This window comes from Choristoneura fumiferana, chromosome 14 (assembly GCF_025370935.1).
Source record: "Choristoneura fumiferana chromosome 14, NRCan_CFum_1, whole genome shotgun sequence".
In the NCBI taxonomy this organism is placed as follows: Eukaryota; Metazoa; Arthropoda; class Insecta; order Lepidoptera; family Tortricidae; genus Choristoneura; species Choristoneura fumiferana.
The window spans coordinates 15,221,630-15,235,124 of NC_133485.1; the positions used below are offsets into that span (position 1 = coordinate 15,221,630).

General features: G+C 38.0%; 2 protein-coding genes across 2 annotated transcripts in view; both read left to right on the forward strand.

The window, feature by feature from the left end:
* Positions 1–677: 677 nt before the first annotated feature.
* The window catches only part of LOC141435293 (serine protease inhibitor 3/4-like), a gene marked incomplete at its 3' end in the record, with an annotated part of 78,659 nt that continues 65,841 nt past the window's right edge, over positions 678–13,495 (forward strand). The window contains 5 exon segments of the mRNA XM_074097994.1: positions 678–752; positions 1,767–1,901; positions 2,517–2,720; positions 3,636–3,734; positions 7,689–7,736. Coding sequence (XP_073954095.1) covers positions 699–752; positions 1,767–1,901; positions 2,517–2,720; positions 3,636–3,734; positions 7,689–7,736 — 540 coding nt within the window.
* On the forward strand, positions 7,742–8,969 carry LOC141435295 (serine protease inhibitor 3/4-like). The gene is made up of 3 exons (XM_074097997.1): positions 7,742–7,792; positions 8,256–8,465; positions 8,794–8,969. The coding sequence occupies exons 2-3, from the start codon at positions 8,265–8,267 to the stop codon at positions 8,950–8,952; spliced, it is 360 nt and encodes a 119-aa protein (XP_073954098.1). The 5' UTR covers positions 7,742–7,792; positions 8,256–8,264; the 3' UTR covers positions 8,953–8,969.

A 13,495-nucleotide genomic window follows, 5' to 3' on the forward strand; every position in this document is an offset into this window, starting at 1 on the left:
CAAGATTTGACCCGCACATACATAGGTTCCTACCTACATACATAGCAACTTAAATAAAAGATTGTAATAAACAAAAGCTTAAGTTGCAGTTTCTGAATTGCAACTTAAATAAAAGCTTGTAATAAACAAAAGCTTAGGTTGCAGTTTCTGTACTGCTCCATACCATAAGCACAAATTGAATAAGGGTTTTGTATCTATTTGTTATTTTTACCAGAACTTTAAAAAGTCTTACCTAAAACCTTCGTTTTCAAAGTTCGCTAAAAATAATGGCGGATTATTACTTATTAAGACTTAGGGGCTGTTTTACCATCCACTGATTAGCGTTAACCGACGGTTAAATGTGATGCCGTCTCCGTCTATTCGAGCAAAACAAATAGAGACGGCATCACACCTAACCGTCGGTAAACGCTAATCAATGGATGGTGAAACAGCCCCTTAGAATGGTGAAACTTAACAGCGGCGTGTTGTTAAAAATGCCAAACATATTTACGCCCTAAGAGCAAATAGACCAAAATTTTCACTGTGCACTCAGTCTCCAAAATAATACAGTTGAAATTCCAGTCCATATTGAATGCGTTATTTTCTCTAATGACGTAACTACGATGAGTTTTGTTTTGGTACTGGGGAAAACCTAGACAGCCTGCGTAGTCGTATATAAGCAAGGACGCAGGCTCATTCGAGCCAGTTTCTGTCTAGACATGAAGCGACAAGTATCGTATTCCGTGGCTAATTTCGCCGCCAAGTTTTGCAATGTGAGTCATTTTATTTTTATCGTTCATAGCGGGTCGATAGTATACCTACAGTTTACATCGGTGCCAATGACACAGAGACCTTGGCCTTTATTTTAAGATATTCCGTTGATAAGAAGTGTTTGTATCTAAGCTTATTTAACTTGCTATTAGTTTCCGATTTGCCGGATTCTTGTTTAGTCGGATTCTTGTTTGTTTTGTTGTTGCAAAATAGGAAATTACTCCAATAGCCTAGAAACCGGTTAGATTCATATTGTTAAGGTAATAGCATAATTTTCCAGGAAAAATACCACCCACCTTAGTCCTCAATAATATTATTAAAGCCACAAAATTTCCATAGTTTTCTTTAAGTGCAAAATTCCGACAAAACTTGAATGCGGCGAATCTGGAACTACCTAATCAACTTTTTTTGCTTTGCTTTCCTTTGTTTATTTGTTCAGGTCAAATCTTGAAACTGGAATTAGGTAGAATTAGATAGTTTTTTTACGAGCTTTACTGTGAAGGAAAACATCGTGAGGAAACCTGCACACACCTGTGAAGTAATTCAACGGTGTGTGTAAAGTTCCCAATCCGCACTGGGCCCGCGTGGGAACTACTGCCCAACCCCTCTCATTCTGGGAGGAGGCCTGTGCCCAGCATTGGGACTTAAATAGGCTGGGATGATGATGATGAGATAGATTTTGGAAAAAAAATTTTTTATCTGTTTAGTCCGACATTTAGGTTATCAGAAAATATTGGACACTCTAAATTGTTAGTGAGAACGGCCTGACGTCTCGGGCTCATACTCCTGGACTTTGACGCGTTTCATCTTTATCATTTCTTGTGTTTGTGTGCGTTTGTGACGTGACGCGGTACTGGTTGACTAAGATTTTTTCAGAAAATAGGCCATTCCACCTACTTCTAGTGATCAGATTGGCTCGAAAGGCACGGGAATGTAGTTTGAATAACAACGTTAGTAAAGACAGCAAAAGAAAGTTGTATTAAAAAAATAAAAATCCGCTTAATTTTTTGTTCCAGGAACTGGGAACGGACAAAACTTCAATATGTTCCCCGCTGTCTGCTGAGATAGTGCTGGCGCTGCTGGCGCTCGGCTGCAAGAACCAGTCCCATGATGAGCTGCTGAAGGCTCTGGACATGACTGACGATGATGCTGTAAGTTTATGGAAATCTGTTTTTGTATCCGGTTTCAAATGCATTAGCAAGTGGGTCTCCTGATGGTAAGAGATCACCACCGCCCATAAACATCTGCAACACCAGGGGTATTGCAGATGCGTTGCCAACCTAGAGGCCTAAGATGGTATGCCTCAAGTGCCAGTAATTTCACCGGCTGTCTTACTCTCCACGCCGAAAGACAACAGTGCAAGCACTGCTGCTTCACGGCAGGATTAGCGAGCAAGATGGATTTTACATATACCTTTTTTGTATTTTTTATCAAGTTTAGTAAGGTATTTATAGTATACCTACCACTAATTAATCGACGTACGTTTTATGAACCATCATAACGTGATTCTCCAAAAATTCGATATGACAATTGCAAGCTCTGACATCTCATTGACCGTCGATTTGAGTAAAATCGTTACTAGAAAACAGAGTTTTCTAGGAGAGCGGAAAACGTTATATTTCGACTTCAAACCTTTATATTATTACGTTATGCTCATTCATTCGATTTATCGTTACTATTTTGCAGGCCATTTTGTTTATTATCATTTTACCATCCCAAAATACCTAGAATTTTGAACCAAATTTGATCATGGTCATATTTTCCAGATACGCTCATCATACGGATTCCTTACATCAACCCTGAAAGCTGTCAAAGGCGCTACTTTAAATGTAGCCAACAAAGTGTACTTGAAGAAGGGTGGAGAACTGAAGCCTGGCATAGAGAAGGACGCTAAGAATGTTTTCCAGTCAAGCTTGGACCAGCTCGATTTTAATGAAAGTGAAGCTGCAGCTGCCACCATCAATAATTGGGTAAGACAAGCTATAACGTATTAGGGAAATTTTACTTTAAAAGACGCAACATAACTTTTTTTCAGAATTAGGTAATTCTGGATTCTCCTTACTCAGAATCACGAGTAATATTGATTTAAACGAAGAAAAAAGTGTCCCTAATTTTTTGTCAGTTTTGTGGCTTTTTTTTCATATAAGTTATATGGGTCGTTACGAAATGGACACATAAAACGTTTTTTTTCTTCGTCAAAATCAATAGTGCTCGTGATTCTGAGTACGGAGAACCCAGGATTACCCAATTTTGAGAAAAAAAAGGTTGCGCCATTAAAAGTAAAAATGCCCATTATATAAGTGCTGGATTGTAATCTTAAATATCATTATAGTACATTGTGTCTTAAGGGCGGTAAATAAGGAATTAAGAACGAGAGTCTATTAGAAGCCCGAAGTCGAAGACTGAGGGCTTTAATGAGTCGATGTTCGTAATTCTAGTACCGCCCGTGCGACATACAATGTTTTTCATCACATTTGCGAGTAAAATTTTATATTTGTAAAAGAAAAAATATAATTGTTCCAAATATTGGCGATACCTTAGGCTGTGCTCTTGGCAGCGCCGCCCTCTACCTCCCCTTCCCGCAGCATGCGCTGCAACGTGCGTGTGCATGTAGACCATGTAGTCCTGCAGCAACACGGTGCAGCGCCATCAGTACGGGCACTGACTCATGTGACCGACCTTGGGCTTCATGACAAGAAAATGTGTACGCGCAATGACTCATTTACAGACCACGGGTTTCATGACAAGCACATTAAGGTCGAGGGTTTTATTTGGGGGGTTGCAACCAAGGTAGCCTGCATGTTATGACACTGTTTACGAGCAAGTGTGATGAAAAATATAATTCAAAATGCGTAAACTATAGCTACAATCCGTTTCGTCTCCAGGTAGCACAGCAGACAAATGACAAGATAAAAGATATAGTTTCACCTGACATGATGACGGATGACACACGCGTGGTGTTGGTCAACGCGATCTACTTCCAGGTAAAACACTTCACTATTCTAATGTAAGTTCCATGGATACTAGAATCTAGCTGTTTCCAAATCAAAGTCGTTTATTGTCAAGTGTATTCTACCATTCATCCCAGCCTATATACGTCCCACTGCTGGGCACAGGCCTCCTCTCAGAACAAGAGGGCTTGGGCGATAGTTCCCACGCGGGCCCAGTGCGGATTGGGAACTTCACACGCACCATTGAATTGCTTCGCAGGTTTGTGCAGGTTTCCTCACGATGTTTTCCTTCACCGCAAAGCTCGTGGTAAATTTCAAAATGTAATTCCGCACATGAATTTCGAAAAACTCAGAGGTGCGAGCCGGGGTTTGAACCCACGACCCTCTGCTTGAGAGGCGACAGGTCAAACCACTAGGCTACCACGACTTCCATTAATTCATTCCATTCTACCATTAATTACGTCTTATTAGGAATGACCTTAGTCAAACGCATGCCTATTTTTAGGCTTGAAAAAATAATAATTTAAATGAAAATCTAAATTATTAAGACAACATGTTCAGCCTTTATATATCTCAACGGAGGTCTAGACCTCTTAGAATGAAAGACCTTTTGTTTAGTACGGATGCCCAGTACGCATTGAAATCTTCACTTTTTTTAATCCAGTACCCAAGTGCGTAATTGACTAGATTCCTGGGTAAAAAAAATCTATTCATAGAAAAATAGAAATAGAAATATTTTATTCGCTATTCGTACATTAAGTACCTACTTATATAAAACACAGAATAAAAATACATTAAAAAACAATATGCGAAATCGCGAAGCGGTCTCAGCTCAGCATAGTGTTGGCCGTGGAGGCCAACGCTGGTCTTCCGCTGTGACCACTTGGCGACTTTACAGAAGGCGACAAAATTACCTAGAAAATAACAAACAAAAAACAATAAAATCAAAATACAAAACTAATTACTTACAAATAAAAAAATAAAAAAAAATAAACAAAAACAAAACACACAATGCAACTAAAATAATAAAACATTGTTTTGTATTAGTGTGTACCCATATATGTATGTGTAGGTATTTATTTCTTACTTTTGATGTATTGTTTAGGTTAATTTAAATTTTTTGATCCTTTTATCTTTCCATTGTAGTGTCTACTCTTGTTTCAGTTGTCCTTTCAATCGTTCAAAGGTTAACTGGAAGAGATCCCTTTAAGGGATAAGTTCGTCTTTGTCTCTTGTTAATTGTAATTTTCATATGTTTTATGTACAATAAAGAGTTACAACAACAACAACAACAACAACAACAACAACAACATTAAAAACACTAACCACATATATATAATTTGCATTTACTATCCACTGGTCTATTTAGGGACTCTTTCACCGCCTATTGATTAATTTTATTTGACGGATAAATGTGATGCCGTCTTCGTCCATTCGAACAAAACAAACAGAGACGGCATCACATTTATCCATCAGATAAATTTAATCCATGAATGGTGAAACAGGGGGTTAGTCCGTCAGTTAGATAATTAAAAAGTATTGGACACACGTTTTTTCTTTTATCATAGAACAAAAAAAAAGGCCAATTGCGAGTCGGACTCGCGCACAGAGAGTTCCGTACCATTATCTAAGTATACAGTATTAGACATTAGCAAAAAAGGCAAAACAAAAACAAGTTTGCTGTATGGGAGCCCCCTTAAATATATATATAATATATTTTTTATTCTATTTTTAGTACCTATTTGTTATTATAGCGGCCACAGTAATACATAATCTCTGAAAATTTCAAGTGCTCAAGTGCTAGCTATTACGGCTCAAGAGATAGAGCCCTGTGACAATTGTATTGTAAACTCTTTATTGTACATAAAAAACACATAAAATTAACAAATAACAATAGGAATGTACGAAAGCGAACTTATCCCTTAAAGTTAAGGTAGGTTATTGTTTCCTCTTTTTTTATCGTTTTAATATTGATATTGATTTTTTTATTTGCGGTTGATTTTGATTCTCGTTGATTGCAAAGAGGACGGTGGATACTGCCTTCCGTGATACAGTTTTTACTAGTACGGAGGGCAGAGGACGCTTACTTTGTGTAGTCTGTTGGGTTCTTAATTAGCCTGTATTATTTTGGTTAACATACTCAATACTTACTGTTAGTTTTTTATTGAAATAATGAGCTGTCATTATACTCTGATAACATCTAACGAATCACGTAGACTATTATTATCTTGTAATATACTTTGTAAAAATACCTCATAAAAAGCATTAAAAAATGTAATGTCTACGTTAAATAAAAAATTAAAAATAAAAACATTAATTCTCATACAATACGAGTATTTAACATTAGTTTATAAGGCGAAATGTTACTAACTACTACAGAAATGTTTTGAAAATAAACATTTTTATTATTATTATATAAACAACGGACGGACAGACAGACAGACACACAGGAGTCTCAGTAATAGGGTTGCGTTGGCACCCTTTGGGTACGGAACACTAAAAAATGATAATGAAGCGCGTCATAGTTCGTGAGTGGGGGGCGCGTGACGTCGCTCCTTATTAACCCTTTACCAGGCGAAGGGATATATTCCTCCCACAAAAGTGCATGAACGTAGGAGTTTCGTTACACTGAACTTTAACCGGTAAGGTATGTATTTTGGTGTGGTAGAGCCTTAAGGTTATTTTCCACCGGCGAAGAGAGACGAGACGAGGCGACACGAGAATTGGAATTTGTGTGGCGGCGCCCGCGGCGACCCGCGGCGGCTCGCGGATGGCGCGCGAGAATGCATACAAATTTAAATTCTCGTCTCGCCTCGTCTCATCTCGCCTCTCCGGTGGAAAATCACCATTACTGTAACCGCTTGCTGGCTGCAGTGCGAATGGGCCGGCTCGACCGGGTTAGTACCACACTCCCACAGAATACCGGCGTGAAATAGTACTTTTGTTAGTGTTCCGTACGGTGAGTGAGAGATCCGGAGGCCCAACTCCCCTCCACCCTTTTACTACTCCCTTCCCCCCCTTTAGCCCCTCTTTTAGGCTGCCAACGCACCCGCAGTCCTAATAATGCTGTAAGTGTCCATGAGCGGCGGTGACCACTTACCATCAGATGTTACCAAAAAATGTTTTCTTTATTTTTTTGTTTAATTGTCAAAAAGGAAAATTACTTGACAATATTTTTTGGAAATCGAACTGACGCGACTCAAATAGAGACGATGGGAGTGAGTATACTTTAATGGATGAATGTGCCAGGTGCCCGCAATAAAATTATAATGCTACCATAATAATTATGGGCTATGTATATCTTGATGGACAATTGTGTAAAATGATTGTCCAACGATATTTTTATTATTATAACCTTTATTTCCAATACAGTATTTATTTCATTAAATCACTCAGATATATGAAGAATCAAAAACTTTAATTATAAAATGTCAAAATTAATAAAAGACAATTGCCCTCTCCAATTATATATTTGTTGCGCTTGCGGTGGAGACGACCGGTTGTTGGTGCTAAGTTGTTTTTTAAAGAGGTAGGACGCCGGCTGCGGGACCGGGGATTAGACTCTCGCTCCGAGTCGTTCTTGATGCAAAGGCTATCTATCGCCGTTCAACGCGGGAACGCGGCAAGCGTGTTGGGCACCTTTGCGCCAGGAACGATTCGAGGCGGTCTTTTTTTATAATATAAAAATATTATTTAAGGTAGCTAGTAGATTTATTATTAAGTAGTACTTAGCTATTAGGTTTAAGATTGTATTTTCTATAAGTTTATATTCTTAAATAAATTTTATCCCTGTCTATAAAAGACATCTTAACCCTTTATAAATGTTCTCAATTATATCAAAATTAATTAAATAATAATAAATAACACAAAAAAAAACAATTATACAATAAAAAAAACGCAAAATATCAAAAAACCTAAACGAGAAAAAAAATTAAATGATAAAATAAAATTAATAATAGATAAATTTTACTATTTGAACATTTTCAGGGTCTCTGGGCTGAACCATTTTACGCAAGTGCCACTAGAAACAGACCATGTCACTAACAGAAACATATTTCGATTATGGTGTCAGTAAAGAATTAAAAGCCAAGGTACTCTTAAGTTATCACAAGTATCAAGTAGTGAGTACACAGAATTAGAATACAACATATATATAGATACGAGCAATTTTTACCCACTGCTCGAAGGAGGATTATGTTTTTCAAGCGTATGTATGCATGTATGTACTTACGTGGATATGTGTGTCCATTTCTTTGGACAACAATAAATATTTTCTTCTTTTATTTCATCCATTTTCCCATTATTGTCACGAATACCTTAGTTTTCGTTCTTTCTTTCAATCTTCTTGGACTAGGTCTTTTAGTGTCAAGTATCCCTTAATATTTATTTATTTTTCTTTTGCTCCTTTTAAACGCATATTCCTGTCATCTCTTCTTCTCTTCATTTGAAATCTCGTTTCGATTTGTTAGGGACCTTGTGCCTATTTAATCCAAGGCACCAAATTCATAAGTCCAATGAACTTTCGGCCTTACTGAATAGACCTCAATTTTCCAGCTGCTCCGAATGAAGTACCAAGGAGGCCAGGCTAGCATGGTGATCGTATTGCCAGATGAAGTCGAGGGTCTGAGGTCCGTGCTACAGAAGCTAGCTTCGGGACACAACATTATGACTGATATAGAAACCATGAGGCCTACTGAGCTTGACATCATGGTCCCAAAGTTTAAGGTGGAAACCACAATGGATTTGAAAAAGCTGCTGCCCAATGTGAGGTTCAAATTTAATTTTTGCTATACTCTGCACTTAATTAGTAGGTACATTTATTTAAATTCAAACATTCTATGGGACAACTCAATGGGACTAGTGGGATAGACGGCTTTTTAGGCGTTGAAGTGACCATAAAATACGCATCGTAATATTACAGATGTTAGCAGTGAGAAAAAATACACAATTTCTATGTTCGTGTATTCAAAAATACAACCTCTTGAAAGTGTAGATTTGTACAAAATCGATGGGAATTTAAATCTATAAGGTACTTCCCATAGAAGTATGTTTTTCCAACTGTTGATCATTAAAAATGAGGATGTCATTTCAGCTGGGGATCAAGTCCATATTTGATGAAAAGTACGCAGACATCGACATGTTGAAGTCAAACGAGAAGCTGTTCGTGTCTGATGCGATCCAGAAAGCCTTGATCATAGTGGACGAGCAAGGCACCGAGGCTGCTGCTTGTACAGGTAAGCATATTCAATGAACTCATGTAATAATTAAAAAAAGTATACAGAGAAAGCAAATAACGTGCTTGGTTCTCTGCCTTTTTGGCGTAATATTATTTCCAAATGTTTCATTTTGATAAACTGTTCCATTTCCCAACTCACGATTTTCATTGAAACCACATTTTTTTCGGAACTTTCATAAAACAAACCTAACCTGTCCTTATGTTCTATAGAACCATAAGAAAATATACTGTCATGAGAAAAAAAATCAGTTTCGGAGAAAATTGAAGGTTGGGAAACAAAACAGTTTGGTAAATTGTTGTTGGTGTGTTTGTGTTGTTTGGTTGTTTGGCAAGATACCAACGTGCTTTTGTTGCTATAAAAGCCGTTACTTCCACGTTTTTATCTGAAAAGGCGTTAAACAATTTACATCTTAAGAGTTCTAAGGAGTTCGTCAAGTTTCTTTCCACCTATTGCCACTACAAATTTAACATTGACGAATATAATGGTAAAAATTTTCTAGTGTTATCCTCTGCAACTGTGGTGAATTTTTTATTATTATTATTCCTCAATGGCGGCCTTAAGGCGGTGAATTTTTTAGAAAGATTCTACTGATGTGAAGTCTGTCAGACGTCATTTTTGATAATTCATAAAAAAATAACTAATTTGAAAATGGGAATCATTATTATATAAAACGATTATTTCATTTATGATTGATTGTAGTATAATGTAAAATTGGTTTAGAAATAAAATAAATAAGAAATATAAAATCAACTTTATTGAGATCACAATTTCAGACATTTTGTACTTAGGTTCGCTTAGAAATTAAAAAAAAAACTTAACAATTACCAACTTCGATAAACTTAATATTTTTTTCTTCTTCTAAGCATTATTGCTTCTTATTAAAAAAAAACAATAAAATCTAAAGGTAGAATAAGGCACTAATCAGTCTTTGAGTTGGCACTTATTTTAGAGATCCATTTTGCAATCTACGCATACATGTTCCGAACATTGGAGACAAACTGCCCTGTTGCAAGCACAGCAGGCGAATCTTGTCTTCCTCTTCAATCTAGCAGGGCATATGGTGCATATTTTGCGTTCAGATGGACCTGGTGCTGGTTGAGGGGGAGGTAGAGGCAAATCATTTCTTAATCGCAGTTCTCGTTGTAGTCTGTCGTTATATACACGTTGTTGCAAGCTCGGAAGAACTAATTCTCTTGCCAAAGACTTTAAAAATTCGCCTCTACGTAGTTTGGTACCAAGACATCCCTTGTAGAGCACATAGGCATTAGTACCAGCTAGGTCTAAAATTCTATAAAAATGGTCATGGGCCATCGACGTGTCTTTCGACTGCTCGAATATACTGAACATTTTTTATCGATTTCATCCACTCCGCCCTTAGTATGATTATAGTCCATGATCATAGTTGTTTGTTGGTTATTTCATCAGAACTTTTCACGTGATGGGAGGAAGAAATCAAAATCACAGCCTTATTTTTTTCGGTACATATGACAACAAGGTGAAGTCTTTAGTAAAGCCATACAAAGAGCTTCCCAGTTCTCTGCTTTTATTTGGCTGAAACTCGGGCGGAATTTCTCGTTTTTTTTTTTTCAGAGTGCCTAGGTAGGTTAGATTTTTGATCCCAACATTTCGACGACCTGTATTGAGCTGAACCAGTTATCTGCCGTGACATTCCGATTACTCTTTTCTATAGGTTGACCAGTCTTAAAACAGACTGAGTAGGAATCGCAAGGTTTCTCTCCGCTTCCGACAGACCTTCGCCATCAGAATTCTTGCCACTGTAAATGTATGCGTTATAGGCGTAAAAAGTTTCAGAATCGCACAAAATGACGACCTTTATTCCATATTTGGCTGGTTTTTTAGGCATGTAAATGATAAATTTACATCGACCTTTGAAGGGTATGAGCATCTCGTCAATACAGGTATTTGGTCCAGGTGTAAAGTTTTGTTGAGAATTTTTCACAAACTTATTGAAAAACCATGATACTGCTGCTAATGGGTCGGTTTTCAATCGCTCTTGGCGATCAGCCCCGTCATCAAGTCGAAGACAGTTGAGCAACGTACAGAATCGATATATTTTGACATTACACATCTAAAAATTTCGTGTCCAGTGCCATCTGTTGCGAATAAATAGTTTGCGTCGGCATTATTACATTTAAATACTGCACTGTAATAGAGGAGTCCAAGCAAACTAAGTATTTCTGTTTCGTTAGTATCTTTTAGTTCTCCTCTACCAGAATTACGAAACTGTTCACGATAGGAACGTAATTTTTTATTGGTGTAAATTACAAGCCGTTAACCATTTCGAGATCAAAGATTTTTGACCAAATTTCATAAAAATTTGAAATGCAGGCGGTTCTGTCGGACGAAACACTTGGACAATATTGTGAGCTGGTGTTCTACTTGTCCTTGCAAACTCAGTTTTTGACCATAAGTAACCGTTTTTGCCGATGTAGTTAGTGACGCCCCTACCACGTGCTGAATACCCTCAAGCTAAGGGGAAGGTTATCTTCATAATCCGAACTCTCATTTCCACTTGTAGTAGAGCCATCACTTACTTCCTGAATTGTTGGTCCGCTATCCGGTTCAGCTACTTCAACTGCATCAGCCACGAAGTCAGGGTCTTCAACTGAGTCGTCTACGTCGCTAAAATCACCTTCATCGTTTAGTTCTTCCAGCCACTGACTAATTTGTTGGTCGCTAGCAATCACTGGAACCCGCTATGATTCGTTTTGACGGTCTAGACTCCGCAAACTGCGATCGGCCATCTAAAATATACTTAATTAATTATGTGGTTAGGTCTCTGAGACACTACAGAAACATTAATATTTTCTGAGGTGACGTCCGACAGACACTATGAACATGTAGATGTTTTTATGAGGTGAGGTCTGTTGGACACTATGGGCACATAAATAATTTCATGAGGTGAGGTCTGTTAGACTCAGGACTTGTTGCTGTACTTACGTCTGTGAGACACCCGCAGCTCGTACCTCCAAGCGTATGCACCGCGTCGCCGTTCGGGCGTCACTGACCAATGCCGCGAGTCATTCGAGGAAGGTACTGAGCGAGACGGAGCTATATCAAGCGAAACGGCGAATTGGCAACATGAAGTTTATTTAGCGGTGTCTGATAGACCACACATCAGTCGCAGAGGGTTATTCCCCAACACAGTGACTGCAAGAGAAAATTCCTCTTACCTTTCTTATTTGATACTATTATTTTCAGTGAACCTGATTGAAGACATCTGCTGTACTTATATTATACGTAGGCTCCCACGCTTTGTAGCTAACAGATCCTTCCTTTACGTTGTGGCCGTGGACAATCACCAAATCTTCATAGGCTGATATTGTGGCCCTTAATGATGAATTAATACGTTGATCTTAGTCACTCACTACACATTCGATTGACTGCAAAAAGCAATGCCTTTTTCTTTTCCTATTGATGTTAATATTTCTAGTTGAGCTGATTGAATATGACTGCGCCAAGCTTGCCTATATGCGTAGGCTCCCACGCTTTGAAGCTAATATACCATAGTGACCATGGGCGATCACCAAATCTTCATTGGCTGTTATTGTGGTTTTCAATGATGCATTATTCAATACGTTTACCTCGGTGTACGTTTGTTTCATATTATTGAATTGGTAAACTGTTCATTTAGGTATGAGAATTGAAAATATTATCTCTTTTCGGTTATGGAATGAGTTTCCTGTCGAAGTTTTCCCAACGATCTACAGAATGAGGTTCTTCAAGAAAGGAGTATACGGGGTTTTAAAGAGTCGAAAAAGCGCTTTAAAGTGCATGCAAATTCCATGTAATTGCAAGCGCTTATATAGACTAAGTGTCACACCGTCAGCCATGGTATATAATAGTTATTTATGTGGCTGGTGCATAATGCCTAATTATGTATAGCCGCATACATAACTTTATCTACATGCATATCATAAGTTTTCTATAATATGTTCAGATATGGCCTGTTTTTTTAAGTTTGTTACTGATAACTAGTTTGAAGTTCCTACCAAAGCTTAAATAAAACAGATATAAAAAACTAAAGTTTTATTTATAATAATAATTATTATCTACATGCATGTCATACGTTTCTACAATATGTACAGATCGTCCCAGCCTATATACGTCCCACTGCTGGGCACAGGCCTCCTCTCAGAACAAGAGGGATTGGGCCATAGTTCCCACGCAGGCCCAGTGCGGATTGGGAACTTCACACGCACCATTGAATTGCTTCGCAGGTTTGTGCAGGTTTCCTCACGATGTTTCCTTCACCGCAGCTCGTGGTAAATTTCAAATGTAATTCCGCACATGAATTTCGAAAAACTCAGAGGTGCGAGCCGGGGTTTGAACCCACGACCCTCCGCTTGAGAGGCGATAGGTCAAACCATTAGGCCACCACAATATGTACAGATATGCATTGTTAAAAAAGTATTACCGATACTTTAATGTAAACATTAAGCACTGTACTTTAATGTGAACATTAAAATGCACCCGCAGACACCAGGTTTCTTAATAAAGGCCATTGATAGTCCGTTCTGAACATATAATAGGGAA